The sequence below is a fragment of the Nesoenas mayeri genome, assembly GCF_963082525.1.
Source record: "Nesoenas mayeri genome assembly, chromosome: 5".
Taxonomy (NCBI): Eukaryota; Metazoa; Chordata; class Aves; order Columbiformes; family Columbidae; genus Nesoenas; species Nesoenas mayeri.
In genome coordinates, this window is record NC_137548.1 from 51,693,666 (window position 1) to 51,716,240 (window position 22,575).

At 36.5% G+C, this 22,575-nt stretch overlaps 1 protein-coding gene across 2 annotated transcripts in view; it reads right to left on the reverse strand.

Annotated features, from left to right (window-relative positions):
• Positions 1 to 1,534: 1,534 nt before the first annotated feature.
• TOLLIP (toll interacting protein) overlaps positions 1,535 to 22,575 on the reverse strand; it is a 30,802-nt gene continuing 9,761 nt past the window's right edge. The window contains exons 2-7 of one of the 2 annotated variants that reach the window (XR_013922229.1): positions 21,608 to 21,757; positions 18,796 to 18,978; positions 17,551 to 17,703; positions 16,100 to 16,190; positions 2,613 to 6,426; positions 1,535 to 1,893 (exon numbers count right to left, since the gene is read on the reverse strand). Coding sequence is in view for 1 of the 2 variants with exons in the window: in XM_080346098.1 (XP_080202224.1) it covers positions 6,212 to 6,426; positions 16,100 to 16,190; positions 17,551 to 17,703; positions 18,796 to 18,978; positions 21,608 to 21,757 (792 nt within the window). In the remaining variant the exon portion in view is untranslated. Of the gene's footprint in view, positions 6,427 to 16,099; positions 16,191 to 17,550; positions 17,704 to 18,795; positions 18,979 to 21,607; positions 21,758 to 22,575 lie in introns of both variants that reach the window. The other variant, XM_080346098.1, reaches the window with a different exon arrangement.

Genomic DNA, 22,575 nt, shown 5'->3' on the forward strand with positions numbered 1-22,575 from the left:
GTTCCTACCCAGATGTAAGACTCTACACTTTCCCTTGTTAGATTTCATTAAATTTTTCCCTGCCCAACTCTCCAGCCTGTCCAGGTCTCGCTGGATGGCAGCACAGCCTTCTGGAGTGTCAGCCACGCGCTCCCCCCCAGCTTCGTGTCATCAGCAAACTTGCTGATAGTACACTCTATTCCCTCGTCCAAATCATTGATGAATATATTGAATAATACCGGCCCCAGTACTGACCCTTGAGGCGCTCCATTAGATACAGGCCTCCAACTGGACTCCACCCCATTGACCATGACGCTCTGGCTTCTTCCCTTCAGCCAGTTCACAGTCCGCCTCACTACCTGATCATCCAGATCGCACTCCCTCAGTTTAGCTGTAAGGATGCTGTGGGAGACTGTGTCAAATGCCTTACTCAAGTCAAGGTAGACCACATCCACCACCCTGCCATCATCTATCCATCTCGTTATGTCCTCATAAAAGTCAATGAGGTTGGTCAAGCACGACCTCCCCTTGGTGAAGCCATGTTGACTGCCCCTAATGACCCTCTTATCCTTGATATGCCTTGAGATGGCACCAAGGATAAGTCGTTCCATCAGTTTTCCAGGGATGGAGGTGAGGCTGACCAGTCTATAGTTACCCGGGTCCTCCTTGCCCTTTTTGAAGACTGGAGTGACATTTGCTTTCCTCCAGTCCTCAGGCACCTCTCCCGTTTCCCAAGATTTGGCAAAGATGATGGAGAGTGGTTCAGCAGTGACCTCAGCCAGCTCCCTCAGCACCTGCGGGTGCATCCCATCCGGACTCATGGATTTATGGATGTTCAGATTGCCTACTTGCTCCCTAACCCAGTCTTCATCAACCGAGGCAAACTTCTCCATTGTCCTGCCTTCCTCTGGGGCCTCAGCAGTACAGGGCTCCTCAGGACAGCCTCCGGCAGAGTAGACAGAGACAAAGAAGGCATTCAGTATCTCTGCCTTTCTCTGTATCTTCTGTCACTGGAGCACCCACCTCGTTCATCAGTGGGCCTGCACTGCCTCTGGTGTTAGTTTTATCTGCCATGTATTTAAAAAGAAGCTCTTTCTGTTGTCCTTGACCCCTCTTACCAGGTTTAATTCTAAGGAGGCCGTAGCTTACCTAGTTGTCTCCCTACACCCTCTGACAAGAGCCTTATATTCTTCTCAAGCGGCCAGCCCCATTCCCCCAGCCCCAGTCCCATTCATCATTCCTCCCCACTATATATACTTTAATAATTACTTAGCAATTCACTTTTAAAAGAGCATTATGCATTTCAAATCGACCTGAATGCTCCACATTAAGCTGATTACTATTACAGAAATTATGCATTTTAAGGTGGGAAAACTTTGTCCTGTGACAGTGACAAGCTCCTGAATCTAATCCATAAAGAAACATGGCTAGCACAGACATGGAAGATAAGTTCAACACACTTTTTCACTCACTGTAGTTATTTTACACTTGGAGATAAGAATTTATTCCTTCATTCTCTTCCAATTATAAATGCATTAAAATTATAAAGGTAGTCCATTTGTATCTAGTCTGCTTCACATTCCAGATTAGCACACTTAATATTTTAAAAACATGTTAAATCTTTTGAATACTTCATAAAGCAGCACTTTCATAGTTCTCCCACACATCGAAATACAGACATAGCTAAGATCGATTTCAATCTACTTGCTTTCCACATATTCACTTTTCCCATCTATATGCAATACCATAAGTGTAGTTTATTTGTTCTTACAAAATTAATTATGCTTTTTGGCAAGACAGTGAAGAAAATCCTTCTGAACTGCAGTATGGATATAGATCAACTTTGGTTTCTAAACAAGCTTCCTGAAGATCTAGAAGAGCAAGTTGAAGTCTTCAGTAGGCTACAACTTAAAACTGCAACAGAGAAGCCTGTTAATATGGGTTTTCATTTTTCCTCTTTATTCTACGAAAACACATATTTGCATTTCTTCCTAGAGGTCCTGCCCTCATTGATGTACTTAAATGTTTTAATAATTCAAAATACAATTATTTCTCTTTATACACCCACACATCACAACTGGTGGATTAGCATTGAAATGAAAAAGCCAATAAAGATTTGTTTGAGTAAATTAATTGTAACTTTTCTTATCTCTCACAGTATACTGGTGAAACATGAAAGCAAACTGCAAGCCTTAGAACATAAATTGGGATAGAAATTGACATTGAAGGGCTTAAAGAAAGCACAATTTGAACACAAGTTTGTTTCACAGTAGGTACTAAGCACATTAAGGAAACAAATCACAGGAAATTTGGTTCTGAAAGATTCCTCTCAACTATAATTTTTTTTTTAATTCCTGATAAAAAACACACTATGCACTGGACAGTAAAACCCAAAATGTCAGCTTGGTAATACACTAATACTACAGACTAGCAGTTGATTAATAATCACTGAGCTCACCATAGCAAAAAGGATAGCTTTGCAGGCAATGATTGAATTAAAAAGAGATGCTGTGTAAAACAAATCTTTAAAATTAATTAATTATATATTAGCAGATAAAGCCAGCTCTTATTTTAGCTAAAATAGCACATCACAAGGTCTATTTAATAACTCTTTACTTGGAGACCACTCTCACCTAGACAGTTCTCAATCCCCTCATGCTGCAGAACATTTCCTCCATCCCCACACACTGTTCATCCCTCCTCCTTTGCCCTCCAACATCATTCTTTGAACAATGCAACTACTGCCTCATTCTGTCTTCTAGACCTGCAGTACTATAACATTTTCTTGAGAAAGTAGCACCTAGAAGAGTTAGAAAAGACATCTAGAGATGAACACTTAAAAAGCTTTTGAGTGTGTACTGTACTAGTCCCACCAGATAATCACGTTAAGAACCAGTGTAACTTGTTAACTAATGTGCAAGACTGAATAAAAGACAAGAACTGATACCTGAATTCTAGATCAGTCCACAAAGACTCAAATTGTGATGCTCTTCAGAGACATAATACACTTTCATTTAGATTATACATTTATTAAATTAGAATGAAAAAGTTAATGTACTTTAGAGTGCAAGAAACACATTTGGACATCGGAACTCAATACAAAGAAACAATGTCTTCAGAATTATTACAGCAAAAAACATCCTCTGTACAGTATTACATATCAACCAAACAAGCAATAACATTTTTAAGGGAAAAAAACAAACAAACAAAACCATTCAGTACCATTAGCAGATGCAAAGAGCAGTAGAGAAGAAGGTAGCAAGGATCTAGCTAGACAAAAAATGTTCCTACCTTTAGCAAGTTTAGGTTACTGGCAGGACTCAAACTAGTACTAAGAGCACTAACTTTTAGCAGATGCCAGTCTTACACAGCTGGTTTTGGCTCCAAGCTGCTTGAAGCTGTTGAGGTGAAGAGCAGCAAACACAGTATTATCCCATTACCATTTTGTCCAAAGCTACAATCATAAGTGAGAATTTGTTTTAAATCAAGAAACAGACTTCCAGTTCCAATACCTGAATTTCACAGACCCTAGAATAACTAAGCACTCCCTGCCTTTTTTGATTTTTCTCCAATTCAAACCTGGCAATGAACAGTTTGATCGAGAGGATATGTATGTTGAAAAGTTGAATAGGCTTATGATGAGTGTTTTGTTCTTTTTAACTTAAGTAGAACATCTTGACATAAGAGTTTCAGCTATAATGCTCAATTAAATCAGGACAAAAAAATCCCAAACCAATATTTAAGTATATTCTAACATGCTGAAATCCATCTACTGGCCATACTGCTCCTACATATCCCATCTTCAACTCATACATCTACCCTGTTTCGCATAACATTTGCCTAGAACAAAACAAATGAAAAAATTCTAAGAACGGGAGCCTCTCTCAAAGGCCCAGAGTCTAGTTTTTGAATAAACCTGACTAACCTTGTATTTACACTTATCCCTTCTGGTGGTTAGGATTGAAAACTGTTTATTTTGGGCTTGAAATTGAGCTGTAATAGGATGCAATACAATTTACCAGCCATTAAGTTGAACCATGACCACTTGCTTTTATAAAAAGCTGTACTATGGATCCCAATGTTTTAATATAAAAGTGTAAATATGTACATTTTCCCTGAATTATTCCATCCCTAGCAATTCATGTTATCTTCGTAAAAGTTAGAGCAAGGGACTCTTCCTGGAGATATCTAAGCATTAAATCCTTAGGAAGATTTATCATTTTGGGTAATGATGTCACAAATCACTGTGCTATAAATACCAAATGCCTCTACACCTACCCAATCACAAAGCTGATCATGAATGTAGGGAAGAGACAAGACTAGTCTCTTGAAGAACACCCGTTTTATTTTAGAAAACAAAAATGTGGTGACTCTACAACTAAAGCACGTGGAAACTATAGCCTTGAATCTCATTATTGAAAAGCCAGTTGAAGGACATATAAAGACACTTATGCTTTCAACAGTAAGTTTAAGATGGTAAGAGATTCATAACAAAACTTAAAATCATGCATTATGAAAAGACAGCTTTAAAAGGTTAGTAACTGGGATGATATTTGGTGCTGTATTTTAAAAGTTTCAGTATGATTTTTAAAAAAATTCATGCTCTACTGCCAGTGCTACCTAAAGGCTTCTTGAATGTAGGTGGTGGGAGAAGGGGAGGGAATAAAATCAGTTTTTCAGTAAAGAAAATATTTTAAGCATGGGACATGAAACAAAGCATGGGGAAGAAGAGAATATGGGTCACTTTTCCCTATTCAAAACCTGGCTTTAATGTTCTCATGAATCATTCAAGAGCCCAGATTTCAAGTGTACATTCATTCCAAGTCTTGAAAATATAAAGGTCTATGGCTATTGTCAAAGTATTTGAAATCAAGCATTAGAAAGATAAAACAGCAACATTGCACATCCCTGGAAAAATAAATTGGTGCATACTATTTAAAGTGCATTACTTTACCATCTACAAAAACAGACACCGCAGAAATTTATCCAACAGGCATAACTGCTGCATACTGTAATATTCTGCAGCTCCAAAATGAACTGTTATCTGAAAAAATAACACTAACAATAAATACAATCAACCTACAGCCTCCTCTGAGGATCAGACCAACTCAGATATGTTGAATTTTCTCTCGGAAAGAATTTCTTTCCATCTGCATCAAATAATAATAAATTGACTACAGCAACTGTAGTCAAATGAGTCACTGAGCAACTCAAAATGCCATTCAAAGATTCTGAAGCTTATTCAGATTACAGGAAAAAATACAATAGCTTTTCCACTAATATAAAATGGTAATTTTGCTGAAATATAGGTGTAAAGAAATAAGCCTTATAACTAGATCACAGATTTCTGCTTTTTTAAATTCTTTACGGTTTTAGTAATTTCCCAGGTATAAATATCTTTCCTTCTGCACTAATCCGAGCAGTAGTTAGAGTGTAATTAACTGTGGGAGTACATTAGAGCTCAGTCCTGTTCTCTGCTACAGCAATACATACTGTACAAGTTAAAAGTTCCTTGTTAAGATTTTACAGATACATAACAATACTGTACGGGAAGATAAAGCCCCCCAAACACACCAGATAACATATTGCTTTGGTGCCCGCTGAATAGATTGAATATAAGATGCTCATTACAAATACCAACAGCACAACCTAAGAAATTTAGCTTATTAAATTAAAAACCTTCAATCAGAAACAACCCAATATATCACAGCAGTAACTAAACACCACTGGACAAGGTAAGAGTCTTTCTTTCAATTTCTGGCAGAAATAGGTTGCTTGATGAAACCTTAATACTTTAACAAATCAGTTATGTTTAAAGAATAAACCCTCCATGGAATTTTTTTTTTTTCAGTCTAACAAACAGTAGTAAATCCTGTACTGCATAGAGTTACTTTTTAAGAACAAGTTCATGAAAAGGGAGAAAGAAAAAAAGCAGCATTACTCCCCACCCCATCAGAATATAACCACACGGCACAGCTGATAGCAAAGATGCTTCAATGCTATATTGTAGGACATAAGCTAAACTGAGTATGTACAGATTGAGAAAGAAAGTGAAAAAGATCCAAATGTCCAAGAAAATTTAAAAAACAAAACAAACAAAAAAAAAGTATAATCTTTCACAGAGGATGCGCTAACAGAAAGCTGTTGGGAATTTCTTCCTCTAGCTAAATCCCTGGCTTGGCAAGTAAAAATAAGTGGCATCAAGGACAGGGACTATGCAGGAAGTGGGGATTTATGATTCTTCAGTCATCTGAAGCAAGGAGTTGATAGCTGCATCCTTGTTCCCCCTCTGAGCTTCTAGCACTGAGCGGATTACTTCCCTGTCCATGTTAGGAAACATGTCCTGGATAGATTTCATGTCCTCTTCGTTACACAGGTGCTGAGGATTGACGGCAGGAGGTGGTATTGCCACTGGTACCATGCCTGGATTACAGACTGCAGGCATCCCTGCAGGCAAAAACACAAACAGAAGAAAAAAACAACAAACAAAAAAAAAACACAACCATACATGAGTGGAGAAAAAAAAAAACACAATTATTTTGAAGAAAGTGGCTCATGACTCTCCCCAACTCAGCAACCTCAGTATTTTTTTAAACATGCATTCCAGAAAAAAAGAGATTATACCTAGAGTGTTGCAATCAGAATATATTTTTCTGGAACACATTTTCTGCCAAAGTTATGTTCAGAAGTGGTAAACTACATGATGGCAACAGGTCCAGCTCAATATTAGGTACAACTTGCATTAACCAAGTTTACACATGAATCACTAAGTGCACCACAGAAAGGTGCGTTTTTTTATTTTTCTCCCTGCTCCCATCATATTTTGGTTCCTAATGTATTTATAGTGTGATGAAAAAGATGGTTTTACATCAGCAATATACATAACTGATATTTAGAAATTCAAGAAATGTAACTTCCATTGCATTCAGAAGAAAGCAAAGTACTTAGGTCCACTAAGCAACTGGACTACAATCATAAGTAAATTTTAAGCAAACATTTTTCCCTGGTTTAATGTTCCATCCAGTTCAGCCTGCAAAGTCACAATTCAGCAAAAGACCAATTCCTCTTGTGCCAATAGAGGTACACACTGTTTTGCCCTGTTCCTCTGCCACAAGACAAAATTTATCTGACATTTTTCATTAATTTCTTGTATGTCTGTGTAAAATCAAAGCACTGACAGTTTATAAAGACAGTTTTAGAAAATGAGTTTTCTAACTCCCGTTAAAAGGAATTACTAGACAGAAGTCTCTTTTCATTACTTGGCATCTTTTAGCATTAATTAAGCTCTTTTTTTTCTGGAAAAAACTACCATTTGCTTTTACAAAACTGAAACCAGCTATAGTAGACATCTAGAGTCTTTTGTTATCACTTCTGAAAATGGTATATTTCACTTTGTCTCTAAGTAGTTCCAGACCCCTAATTATCTGAGTCCCAGACCTTTGTGTGTTACTTTTCCACTTTTGCTGTATTGTTTCTAAGGTAGGGCAAGGAAAGCTACCTGCATCTAGATGCAAACATGGCACTGCTTCATACAGCAGCATGATAAAGTTTTTTTATTTGCTTTCAAGCATTTTATCCACCATTTCAAACATTATTCATCTGGTATTTTCACAGAATAGCTTATAGTAGTTCAAAGATCCTTATGTGTAGTAATGACTAACCCAAGAAATCATCATCATGTATTCATAATATTTTTCTTTATACATAATACTTTAATGCCAGCCTTAATATGGGATTTTATTTCCCACTTCCTATGAGATTATTATGCAATCTGCTGCAGTCAGGGAGGCTTAGGAAACTGCTAAGATCTTTTGCTTGGACTAGTTGTCTATTAGTCCCCTTCCCTCAATTACTTTTTTTAAAAAAATATGATGCACCCCACCAAAGGCCTTACTCCATTAGAGGATAACTCATCATTTATTTTTATCTGTTCATGAGCCTTTCAAAGTAGTTAAACCACAAGAGGACCTTTATTGTATCAGCATATCATGTGATAGGAAAAGTCCTTAGCAAATAACATTTTCAAAATGCAGCTGGCAAGGTGATGTACACAGACCACATCATTCTTACCCACATACTCATACACCTATAACTTCTAAGGTATAAGCTTTCCCTATATAACCATGTCATCTCCTCTTAAAGTTTACCTAGTTAGCTAGCTAGTTGTTTTAAATCAGCTCATTCTAATCTCCGTAGGTTTTAATCAGTTTAAGCAATAGGAAATACAGTTGCTTCAGAACTGTTAAAAAAAAATTCAAAAATCAGTTTGCCATCTTCCAGTCTTCTGAAAGCAAATCTAATTAAGCAATAGGTTACATTCTGCATGTGGTAAAAAAAAAAAAAAAAAAAAAAAACCAAAATAAATCCAAAATACACGATGGGAATAAATGTTATCTTACCTGTATTTTCTTACTGATCACCTTAACAATTACTGTTAAAATTTAAAATTACCACTTTAGGCTCCTTCTCATAAAAAAAGCACTCATTCCGAACAAAGACAAAACTAAACACTTTCTTCCTCCTGCCATTATGGGCTCCCATTCCACTTGGGTTATTTTGTACTCCCTTACATATTTGTATCTTTACAGTCAATTACCTGAATGATTCTAGGTTATCTGCTTCTTTAAAATACATATTTCTCAATTCCTTACGCATTTGCTCTTCAAAAGCTTTGTTACCCAGCCTTATTACCAGTTTAGATTTAGATACAATTTAATTATCTCACACCCCCTCATCAGGGCAAACCTACCAATTTTTGGCAGAAACCTACTTTACCATTTTACTGCAGTGATTTTTTTTAGGATTCCCCAAGTGCTGCCTTTTTCATTTGTTTGTTTAGTTTGGCATACATTTACTATGAGTAGGTAACAACTTGTTTTACATACATTTTAGTTCCCCTGTTTAGCTTACTTTCTGTGACCTTAATTACTTCAAAATAAGATACTTTTTGAAACAGGTTTCATATATTAGTCCAGAGTAAATCAAAAGCTGATTCTCTTCTACTGAATTCTGACTAACTGCTCAAAAAGCAAAATAACTTAAAGCAGATCGACAACTGATATAATTTTCAAGTGCCTCCTTGCAGCTTCAACTCTGAGCATAACGACTAAAGTACTGAAACGATCAAACGTATTGCAACTATATCATTCTACTACTATTCAGACTTAAGATCTCCTAAAAAAAAGGGCCAAGAACAATTTCAATACTTACTTTGTCCCTTCTAGATTTTCTTTAGCCTGTCACTATTTCACCAGAAATGCCTATGCTTACTGTAACTTGCACAAATATTTTAGCATCTCAGTGATAACCTTTTTTCTATCAGCTTTAAAAATGCTATATTAAAATTTGCATTCATGGTTGTATCAGCTAAACCCATCTTAACTTACATCAACTGTGGCTGGCAAGGTCCTGTAATTGAATATAGTTTGACTGTATGGATTATAAACATGATCTTTCCTAATGTATTCTTTGCCATTTCTTTCCTCACCCTGGACTTCTGCCCTATCTGAAGGGATGCATTACTGAATTATAATTATCTCCATACTTATCAGTGTCCTCCAATTTTTATTCTAAAATTCCCCTTGTCAACGTCTTAAGTTTTATTAGAATCAAAAAAGGAAACTAGATGCTTTAAAAGGTTCATGCTGGCAACTAAAGAAATGTCCCTCTCACCATAAATTTATTACCATATCTCTGCCTAGTCATCTGCATCACACCACTATCAAGGATATTTATATATTGCCTCTTCCACAACAACCTAAACTTTAGCTCTAGAGCTTCTTACGCCATTTGGATCATAGTCCCTGGAATTCTGTCTGGCCCCACATGCTCAAACATATGGCAAATCGGACCATGAGTGCACCCTACAGGCAAACCACTGTGCAGTCCTCACCAACACTGCAAATACACTTTACCCACTAATCATATCTAGCAGCATTTCAGATTGCCTCTTCTTTGACTTCAACAAGCCTCAACTCACTCCTCACGCTTCCTACAAGAGGTGAGCAATGTATGGTCTCAAAAACTAAAGTTGCAAAGTACCTGAAAGAACTGAGCAAGAGAAGTTTTACTTCTAACACGAGCTTCCTACTATCCTTCAGTAAGTCATCAGCACCCTAAGATTAACCAATTATCAGCCTAAACTGTGTAGGAACTGTCTATAAAAGAGGTCTGTTTAAAATATTAATCCAAATGAAACATGAGGCTCACTTCTCACGTACCACAGTATCCTACAGCTTACCAATAAAGTTTCAATGTCTTATCAGTGTCCAAAAACAATAAAAAATAATAATAATAATAATAAATCATCAAGACCAGCACACAGTTTTTCTTACTGCTTCATCACAAGCTAATTAGGAAGCAAGACATCTGCACAGGCAGTATTCAAGAGGTATTTTCAATCTAAATATTCAATTTTACAGACCAGAAATTTGATAGTGTTTTCCACTAATGATTTTCAAAATCCATTTTCTCAGCTCTTACAGTTCTAGAATTAGTTTATGCTGTCTATAGCTGTACTGTATGCAAATGGAAGTATCACAGTCACTTTCAATAAACACCTCTATGATGCTTACTTTTAACAAAACTCAACATTCAAGTTATACAAATACTAATGTAAAGAGTTCCTTGGTTTTTTGTTTTGTTCTGCACTCAGGCTAAATGTATCCATATCTTCTGATTTACAAAGCAGGAAGCAAGACATAAGCATAAACTTAAAGAACTACACACTACAATTTAGCAAATATACGTATATATATGCAGTCATTAGATAAAGTTATCATAAACTTAAAATTATCAAAGTTCCATAAAAAGCTGCTTTACATATTAAACACATTATTTCACTAACAGGTGAAAACTGAAAATAAACCACATCAGAATCCACTATCAATGGAATTGCACGCTCCTGTATTGCTCACATATCTCAGGTAAGTGTTCAAAAAATGGAGTATTGTTTTCCAATTCAGTGAAATGGCAATGGCAAACATGCTGGCGTTAGCAGTGACATTCCAATACACAAAACGAGTACGTACAATAGCAAGTCAATTGCTATAAGCAGCAATGGAAGTATCAAAGCAGACTTAACTTTTTCTAACTGCACACAAGGCATTACACACTTTTTATTGTGTTTTCTTGTTCAGTCAAGTGCTCTATATTTAATTTCTTAACTCATTATTATTCTGTCCCATACATAGACCCTTTCAGGGTAAACTCAGGAAACTTCTCAGCATGAATTCTCTCATTTAAAGGAAGAAATCAGTATCACCTTTTAAAAAATACACAAATAGGTCTTAATATTTGCTTCAGGAAAAAAAAAAGTGCTAAAATATGCATGCCATCATCTCATTTTTTTAAATGTTGCTTCTTTGCAAACTACTCGAAAAGTGAAGCATAAGGACCCACAAAGAAATTGTACAATTCCACTGCTCTGAATAAACTAAATACGTTGCAACAACCATATCAGTTTCATTTACAGTATCTTCCTGAAATTCAGAGCATCAAGAATGACATTTTATCTCACAAGGAGTAATTCTAGAATTTCCTGAACATACTTGATTGAAGATCAGTGCCTTTATGAAAGTTAAGGATGTCATCACATCTTTGCACAATTCAAAATCGAAGGTGTCACAGTCTGACTGAAGGAAAAATTATTTCCTGTCACATAATTTGCCTTTAGAGTTCTAGTAGCATGTTTAACTTGACATGGATCTAAAACAGATGTGCATGAAAGATACAAACAGATGAAAAAAGGTGTTATTTTTTTTCAAAAAGGCTTATTTGAAGACTAACAGAAGGCAACTGGCAGGCTGTCTTCCCCATGTCATTGCACAACTGAGTTCTTCACCTTCAAGTTTACAAAACTCACGACATTACCTGCTTCTCCCCAGGCCTTGCAGTAGCAGAACAACTGCAAGGTTCAAGTTTCTCTTCTTAGAAACCAGTACTATCAACTAGAATAGCTCATTAACATACTACAATTTCAGAAGAATAACATCATGTCTTATCCATCAACATCATTATCACCAATTACTTAAAGCATCATAGCTTGAATCCAAGTAGGTGCCTTTAAAGACTTTGCAAGTGGTTAGAGGGGCTTTACAAATTTCCAGATGCATTAAATTATTCTACTGTGACATCCAAGTGGCAATACCTTGTGATACAGTCTTCTGTAATAAAGCTGTTTAGATGAATTCATGCAAAGGCTCTTGAGTCAATGAGTATGGGAGTGAGAAAAGAGCTTGGAAACTTACCCAGAGCAAAGTACTCAAGCCCTAAAGACAGGTGAAAATGAAGGGGCAAGGGCAAAGGAATAAGACATGGGAAAGAAATATTAATCTATTTTTAAAAGGAAATTAATCATTTAGCTTCCAAAGGTGAAAGTTGGATAAACTGATAAAATTGGGTAAAACCTAAACTACCTAATATTAAAAACTAAATGTTGCTAGGATTCAGTCTCCCAACTAATTTGCCCCAGCACTCTGACCAAATGTGCTTTTTTACAGAAGTTACAATTAGAGGAAATGTTTTCAAAATAAGTAAGCCACCAGGTGTTTGCAGCAAGCGTTGTATTTTAAAGCCCACAAAGACAACATAAATCCATGGTTTTCTGAACAAATGCCAATAACATCACAAGTTAGTTCATGAAACCCAATACAGACACCTGAAGGAGTACATATACACAAAACTTTGCCTCAATGAAAAATAATGTTCTTGAGTCTGACAGGGCCCTGAAACACATGGGGTTTCGACCTACTCTTTACACAGGTGTTTATAAGTTATGTACAAATTGATTTCCTATTTATCCCATCAATATTCACTGATAAGAAATATAGCTTGCTTACTGAAGTAACATTTTTTTTAGCTTACTGTCTTTGATACACTAGCAAGAAGATCAGCTTGGACTGTAAGCACCTACTATACCACAATATTCTACAAATAATCTTTAGAAAATGAAAGAGGAGAAGATGGTAGATAAACTCAACTTTTAGAAGAGCAATAGGATTCCCAAGTTCAAATTTTCCCAAGCCCAATCCATAAACATATCTATGGCAACTATAGTTCGTAGCAACTAGCACTATTGTCAGAAAATTTTAGTTTTTAATACTCTGGGAATTAATTAACATGGTGCAAGAATATTCTATGGCCATATCAATAAAATACAGGGAAAACAGCATTACTTGTGTTGGCATTTCAAGCTTCATCTGCTTACCACAGTGACTAGCTGCTTGCTACTAGTATTTACCTCAGTGTGTATGATACAGATAAACATGAGAGGAATGAGTTGCTTTGACCTTAATTGGAAGGTTAGTTTCGCACAGAATTTTTTTATTACAGAAAACATAACTTGGCCTTTATGATACAACTAAATTTGACTTAACACCATCTCTCTTTACAGCACAATTATTTTGGACAGTTAACAAATAACTGTTAAACTGTCTGGATAAGCATTTTAGTCCACCCACTGTATTTCCATCATAGATAAGACTTAGATTCTAACAGTCTTGCCCAAGAGCAGAATCTCCTCTATTTCAGATGTAATAAACTATTCAGTGCTGCTCTACCACTTGTCTGAAGGACGCAAATAAAGCTTGCTTATAGACTACACTCATTTAACTAAATAGGTAAAAAACCTGAACTAAGAAGATGGGAAGAGGGTAAAAATATTCCTGTGGAGTATACTGATGTGCTACCATTGCCCTTCTTGAAGTAGTACTGAAAAGAGGAAAAAAGCCTGTACAGCATTCCAAAGAAAGTGTACCAACAGAGTTTCCCCAGAAGATACAATCAATCTAGCTGGGTAGGAAAGGCCAGTAGTTTGCATGCACCTTTCTGAAAGAGTTCACAGAAGGAGGAGCACCTAGTTCAGTGTACAGAAAACATTCTGACAAGTCTCAATGCCTTTCAAGACACATTATTGGTTCCTTTTATAATTTGAAATTATTTTTATTAAGCCATACAATTAAATGTACATAACACTAAAAGTATTCTGAAGTCAAGTCACTTTCAAAGTCCAAACTTAACCATACATCTAATTATTAAGACTGGGTCATTGATTAGTGAATAGGCAAAAGCTTTAAAACTCTCAGTGCTTTGAGAAATTTTGATGGTGCCCACAGAAATTCTAGAATACCAGAGACAAATCATCGTAACGTTTTTTAAAAAAGATCAAAAATAGGTCAAAGGTGGCTTGTAATATGTTTGGTATTTATAAGGTCAAGAAAGTACATTCAAGCCTTCCCAGAACACAGGAAACCTTCAAATCGGAGGACGGGACTTTGCAACACCTTGAAGATAGAAGTAATAGAATCAGGAAGATTCTTTACTACAGAAGATTATCATACCAGTAATTAAAACAAACATGATGGATCTTTGCAAAAGGGCAATACTCGAACATACGGCCCAACAAAATAGTTACATAAAGTCAAATTATCATATGCTAAAATGTCAGGCATTACTACCATTTGTCCAAGTAGAGTTAATAAGTATTACTGAAAATAGTCTCAAGATAAATACAGAATTTACAGAACACTAAGATACACCATTCTGTTTGGGTTTTTTTTAAATTCAGAGGTCTAGTATCAGTTTCCTCTGTTCAGTTCTATGTCTAGTTTCAATTATACCTGAAACTAGTTTCTTCATTTCTACTGTGTTGTAATTTTACAACACAAACATTCTCATTTTGACCTGCTTGAGAAATTCTATAGCAACTTCTATGACATTGCCATACGTACCGTGCCTGCTACTGTTTTTCTTTTAACCATACACAAGATAACTATGTTTGACGTTCACTAACTGCTTCAGTGTATAGGGATATGATGAAATTATAACCAAAACACATATGGAATCTAATTCAAACACACAAAATCTACACAGAAGTCTGGATTACAACAATGGAATTGCACTTCAGGATGCACACCAAGTCGAAACTAGTTCACTGGAAAAGGAAGCAAGACTTAAATCCTGAGAATTAAGCTATAGAGATAAAAGCACTTTAAATGAAACAGACTGAATGCTTTCATCAGGGAATAAAGTATGTATGTAACTAGACTTTTCCATGTTTTGCTATAACTGTACTCTATAAAAATGAAACAGGAGGTATCACTCTTTAAGTTACTCCATCAGTCCTGTCTTGAGGAGGTTTGCTTTTATAGAGAATGAAATTTTACTCAATTGGGAATTGAAACTTTAAAAAAAAAATAATATATTACTCTCTGTTGTGTCATTCCTTAACACTGCAATTATGTCCCACACACTCTATCACTCATTCACACACCTGTATGCAAAGAAATTCAAAATATATAAATTTCTATCTTCTTTTCCCTAAAAAAGTGCACATATTACTGAATAAATGTTCATACAACAAACGGGAGCTTTTTAGAGTTGTAAGTGAAAAAGGCAAAAAACCCAATTGGACTTTACTTATCAGTTATTCAAGCTCATTTACATACTTTAAACTTTTCATCCCTGATATAAAAATTACAAAACCTAAGTTTACAAAACTTACTTTGCACAGTTCAAGAGAAATGATAATACCTGCTTTAGCTCTTCTTGATGTATATACGTAACTATCTCAGAGCTCCCTAACATTTTTCATTCACTGTGCTACACACTTCACATGTTGTATATCATGTTTCAAAAGCATCTTCAAAGACCACAGAAGAGTTAGTCCCTTCACAGGCTATTTAAACTGCAGTTCTAACAACACAAGTCATTCAGTGCACTTTCTGAAGTCTGAAAAGTTTCACGCATGGATTGCCACCCCTTAAATAAGCACACATTATATTAGAGTACAACCTGCTATATATTTAGTTGCTCAGTGACCTGACATTGGTCTAAAATAAATATTCAAAAAGAGAAGTCTTCAAGCTACTTGTTTTAACTTGACAGTCATCCAAATCCATTTAATCAAACCCACACAGCTCTTTTAAACAGGGTATAAGACTGAAAGCAGACTGCACTTAATTCAGTCACTCTTCCCAAAAACGTACCATGGGAAAAATGGTTAAGGACAAAGTCATTCTTAGCTTCTTTTACATTCTGAAAACCAGGAGAAATTTGGTAGTTATTTCTGCAAAACCCTTCACCTGGAAGTGTTAACAGTCTTCAAGGAGAGAAAACATACCTGCTATAGGCACATATCCAACTCCTTGCTGATATACAGTGGGCATCAGGACCACTGGCTGGGGCTGCATCATCATGGCAGCTGGCAAAGACTTCACACAAAAACAACAGATTAGAATAGAGGAAACTACTCAAGATATAGAAAAAAACCTTAACCCGGCAATTAAAATAGTATTTGCAAACAAATCGTGACATTGCAAATCCATGTTCAATATTACAATATGACTAGTATTAAGTGCTGATTTATATATTAAGCAAAATCTCAGGTAAATTAACTAAACTACCATGCTTTTAAATGGCAACTAACTTGCCCATAAATCAATACAAATGCATCATGTCAAACTAGCCTTTTGCAACAATTTGATAAATTTTTGTCACTGAAATTTTGTTACTGAAGACAAACGCGTATTCTAAAATACAGGTTTGATCAGCTTCCGTGCCTCATTCTTATTAAATATACAACATATTCATTGTAACTGAAATCTTAGCACAAACCTGATTTTTATTAAAAGCAGTATACTGCTCCTAAAAGCAAATTTTAGTTCAAATCAATTACTTTTTAGGTAAACCAGTACTTTAACTCCATTCCCTTTTACTATCACAACTCTTGTTCAGTTTTATCCTGGAAAAAATTAAAAGGTCAAATTCTATGTACACTACATTCATGGGCAGACAGTTTTAAATGTTAATTACAAAGTCATTTATCCTAGGGCTAACAAAACAACTGTTCTGATGTGGGACAGAATGTGAATTTCAAACAGCAGGGAACATCTGTTCCCAGTTGTGCTCTCAACAGCAACTTGGAACTTTTGATGATGGACAAGCATAGTAGGAGGCATTCAGGGCTGCATATGTTATCCAACAGCTTTTTAAGACAAAAGTGACAGATGAAAGAATAGTCCATGAGCTGCTACATGGACCAGTGTAAGTCAGCAGTTCATGAGGAGGAGAACCAAATGAACAAGAATGGAAGTAAAAAAAACAGACATCAGAAATAGCATTCAAACTATCCAAGAAAGACATGAGACAGACAAGACTTTCCGTTATTTTTGCTTTTAAGTTGAAAAGAATTTCTAAAGATTAGGGGGGGGGGAATAAGTTATTGTTCAGATTCCACCAAGCTTTTGAAAATTATTATTATTAAATTAGAAATTAAAATGGACCATTTGACTGAGGATTTATTTTTAATAGATGTATTAGCTCAGGAATAAGTTGAATTTTTGTAATTGCAAAACCGGGTAAATAAATATCTATTTACCACCTCACCAAAAAGTATTTACTGCCTTAACCAATATTTTTGACTGCTATTCCCAAAATTATCATTATCTTAAATGCAAACATGCACAAACACCCAGTAAGGTACAATGAAACTACTTCTACTTCAATCTAGAATATCACCCTCCATTACCCAAGAAGCTTCTCTCCCTTCCTCCCACCCCAAACTTGGCTTACCGTGTACGACATAACCAGATTAATCATTCCTTCTTTGTCATCACCCTGCCTTCCGCTCAGGCTATACCATTCATCCTCCACATTTCCTTGTTTCAGAGACTCAGGAATTGTAATGTGTGTCCAAGCAATGCGGTCATCCATTGAAAAGGCCCGCTGGAATATAATTTAAAAACAGCATCAAGTTAAATGCCCTGAAAAATACCCAAAATCTTAAAATTATTTTTACCTAACACTTCCTTCAGTTTTATGCTATTTCATTTTGCCAATTTTATTTTTAAGTTATTCCTTTTGAAGCTACTGAAGTGTCAGGAAATATTTTAGCCACCTCCTTTCCAACAAGGATGAACAATGCTTGAAGTGGCATTATAGACTGACTGCAGATATTTAATAAGAAATAGAAAACCTGAAGCAGAACACTTCCATAAATACATGTTCATATCAGCATAGTCTGAGTAAATCTAGTGATATAATATTAGAGGCCATTAAATTAATGTAAACAGCTTCTGTTTATACTCCTAACATAGGCTGTTAACTCCAGTGATTCAAGACCAGACAAAAGTACTGATCTGCCACCCTGTTGCAGCAATGAAATGGACACTTTAACCAATCCACTAAACTCACAAAACAGCATCCAAAAGCCCCACTTGTGTAATGACCACACAGCTGCTGCAGTGTCAAGTTTTACTATACACAGTAATAGACGCAGCAAAAAGATACAAACTACAGACTTTAGCCTCAGTTGCAGCCTCTTAGTTTCTCTGAATAAATCCTAGTGACTACAGAGAGTCTATATTTGACTATTTCACACTCAGCATTTCCAAGCTTGGGAAAGCTTCCAAGGCCCTCCTGGGCTAGAACAACACTGAATAACTTCTGAGTAAAACAGTATTGTATAAACAGGCTATTTTTAATAGGGACAGTACAGAATATAAGGGTGCAGGGCATTTTTATTGCAAAGAAGAGCTTAAACACCACTCAGACTTTTTTTTCTTCTCTTCCTTTGCAGGGAAACCTGCTAATGCATCTTATCAGCTACCAAAGGAAAAGTAATAGCTCTGACATTCTTGGGAGGAATGAAGCCTTATGCATTGCTGCTCTTGAGATTCTGAAAAAGCTTTGTCACCTCCCAGAGAGTACAGCTAAGAAACAGCCTTTGGTAATTCAACCATTTTTTGCAAAACTTCACCCAAACGTCAGTCCAAATAGGAGACAGGGAGGCAGGGGAAAATATATAGCAGTTCTGACCTCATCAAATATCTCCAGATAAAAAGAGTCCACACCCGGGGGAACAGTACACTGAATAACTTTGTTCCAGCGGGGGTTCTTGGCTCCATTATGTGCTGTTGGAGTTTCATACACAGCATAACCCAACCGTATTCGACAATATGGATCCATGCGGGTCATTCCATAGTTCTTCGCCAATTTTGCCTGGAAAGAAAAGAAAACCTATAAGTGTACTATATTTACATTAACTTGAGAAATTAATTACTATTAGTTCAAAAAGAGGATCAAATATTGAACAAAGGCTAGATTTGATTATGAGGTAGATAGGAAGGAAGAAAAAAAAAAAAAAGGCATTCACATCAAAATGTAAGGCAGCAACACCATTAAATGGCTGGGAGACCTTGGAATGGGAACCTTGTTTTAACCCATCTGTTGCTGAAAATACACATCTTCACCATATCTAAAGTAAGTTACTTCATACCAAACCAAAAATTTGATTTTTGCCTAGGTATCTGCTTTCCAATATACAATCCTGAACTTAAAGTGACAGGAAGCCTGTCCTCTTTCATTGAAGTACTTTTAAATAATGAAATACAGAAATCCAGTAGCTTCAAGAATATCACACAATACAAAAGCACAAACCGCAAAAGCAGTTCAGTTGAGGTAAAACCTGGTAAATCATGCTTCTTGAAGTTATTAGAAAATTCAATTAATTCAATGTGTGCATTCAGTATTACTTAATTCAGTGGGTAACTTAAGTTCTACGTTACAATAAAAACAGATGCTGTACAGAATCAGAAGATATCCAACATACTTTTTCTGTAACATCAGAGGAATAGGACAAAACAAGTTGATGACAGTCCTGAAGACAACACTGAGTACTGTTGCATAGCTATGTCAAAGTAGAAATTGGACTCTTTGGACATGCTGTTCCTTCGACCCGTACTAAGTAGCCTATCTTCTCTTAGTAAGACAACTAAAAAAAATACAGTGCCTAGGGTGCCTGCCACCTACAGGACATTTAAAGAACTGGAACAGCTGAGACTTGCATAAGGTTTAGTCATAATGGCTGCAGATCTGGCCTCGAAAGTCCTCTTCTTCATGGCACATGCTGCTTCAGTAACTCATATATTAGAGCTGGTAAGGTCTTCAACTGTTTCTTGTAAATCTAGGTTTAACAATTAAAGTAGAAAAGTTGGCACCTAAATTATGTACTCTATAGACTCTGAAGTCCTGAGATTAAGCAGTTTATCACAAAATTTTGCCAAAGAAAAGAGCGTATAAATTGTCTGTCTAGTAATTTAAGATGACACAATTAACTGTGCCTAGACAAACTCATCACCATTCCTATATATCTCCAAGAAAAAGAGAACAGTAAATTACCTTCCCAAAAACATTTTCTGATCTTCCACCAGTTTATTAATAACGGAATTAAGGCATGCTGCTCTACTTACTTTAGCAGCACATATTTAAATACAAAAGACTTCAACCAGCTTTTCACGTTTCACAGGTTAACTATGCCATGCTAAGTCTCCTATCCATAATGCCACATGTCTCAACATGCAGCCAGATTCCCACAGCAATCCTGCATAAACTCCCAGACAGGTATAGAAAACTATCTCTCTTGGGACACCAGAGGATTGTACTGCCATTCAGAAGGACCTTGACAGGCTGGATAAGTGCACAGACAGGAATCTCAAAGTTTAACAAATGAAAAAGCAACATTCTGCCCTGAGAAGGAATAACCACACGCATCACTATAGGCTATAGGCCAGTTGGTTGGAGAGCAGGTTTGCAGAGAAGGATGTACGGGTCTTGGTGGACACCAAGTTGGAAATAAGCCAGAAGTGCACCCTTGCAGCAACAAAGACAGCATCCTGGGCTGCATAAGGGAAAGCACAGCTAGCAGGCCAAGGAAAATGATCCCTTCTACTCAGCATTGAGGAGACCATATCTGGAGTACTGTTGTCTTTAGCTCTGGGCTGCCCAGAAGAAGACATGGTCATAGTTGAACAAGTCCAGCAAAGGGCCACTGACACAATTAAGTGTTTCACAGAATGGCTGAGGTTGGATGGGACCTCTAGAGACTAGCTAGTCCAAGCTCCCCACTCAAAGCAGGGTCAAATGCTCAGTCAAGTTCTGAGTATCTCCCTGGACAGAAGCTACACAAACCCTTTTGGCAACCTGTTCTGCTATTTGACAACTCTCATGGTAAGAAAGCTTTTCATATACTTAAATAGAGTTTGTTGTATTTCAATTTGTGCCCCCTGCATCTTTTGTCTTTCCTCTAGATAGCATTGGAAAGAGCCAAGCTGTCTTCTTCATAGATCATCATACCTGATGGCAGGGACTTCGCATTGATAAGATTCCCCCAAAGGCTGTTGTCTAGCTCTCTCAGCCTTTTCTTGTATGTAACATCCTCTTTAACCCTTGATTAAGGAACTGGCCTGTGGCAGGGATAAGGGGTGGGATGAGGTTTGGACTAAATAAGCTCCAGAGGTCCCCTCTAACCTCAACTATCCTGTGATTCTATAAAAAGTAGTTACTTTCAGACATGACATCAAGAACAGCCATTAGGTTTTATTCTTCAAGCAGCATATTTTTTCTTGTATGCACAAACACCTAAAAATAAACAACAACTGAACCTGATAAAGACCAGTGTCAGCTCCAGTAGCTTCAAAAACTTTTAAAAAAATTACTCATTCCTTATATACAAGTAATTCAGCAACTCAAATTCCAACACAACATCATCTTTTTTGTCATCGTTCCAATAAGATTAGCATTATTATTTAATTACATTTCCTCAATTGTATAGAGATGGTACCATGTATACCTGTACTACGGTAATGCTGAGTCTGCCTACTGTACCCATGGGTCCTCCATACTGTAGCTGCTGTGCTGCCTGGGCATCCAGCTGGATTTGCTGTTGCTGCTGGGTTGGGGTAATGCGAAGAAAATCTTGAGGAAGCTCGCCAACATATACCTTCAAAAAGAAAAGAAAAAAACCCTTCAAACTTAAGTCTTCCACTTTCATAATAAAAAGGGAGAAGAATATAAATCAAAGAAAAGCTTAGCAAAAGCATTCATTGCAATTTAGTCACCTTCTGACAGCACAAAGAACGAACTAATTAAACGACAAAACTGCCAGTCATGTAGAGGATGTTCTCATACTCACTTCCAAAACCACTAACTTTCAACATCTGCCTCTGAAAAAAGTAGGATGTACAGAACCAAGTCTGCTCTGCAACTAAATATTTTAGTCCATATAGAGGTCAGAGCTACTAAGGTTTTACATCCCATTCACGTAAGACATCTGATGGCACTCAGCACCTTCACATGTTCATCACTCATGTTGCATCCCATCATTCCTGTGACAAGATACAGCATGATGCTTTCATTTGAAATTGTCATTTTCATAGTCACCTTCAAGACAGATCATAAAGACAACGTTTCCTATGAACCCAATCCTTCAACATAACTAAGAATCTTTCAACACAACAAAAATGTCCTAATGGTTTTCCAATGTTAATCACAGCCAGCCTGCAACTAACCTTGAGGACAATTAGGGGACAAAAGGCTCACCATGCTCAAAAACATAATGGGGGAATTCAAACACTGGTCTGTCATAAGAAAGAACCATGACAAAAAAATTCAAGTAGATCAACACTAAAGGAACTTTGTCACATGTGCCAATACAAACTAGCAGCCAACCATGTATTTTCTCTAAGTTTAAGAGTAAAAGAAGGGAAAGTGTATACCTATTACTTGTCAATTTTATTACTGTCAATTCAATAACATGGT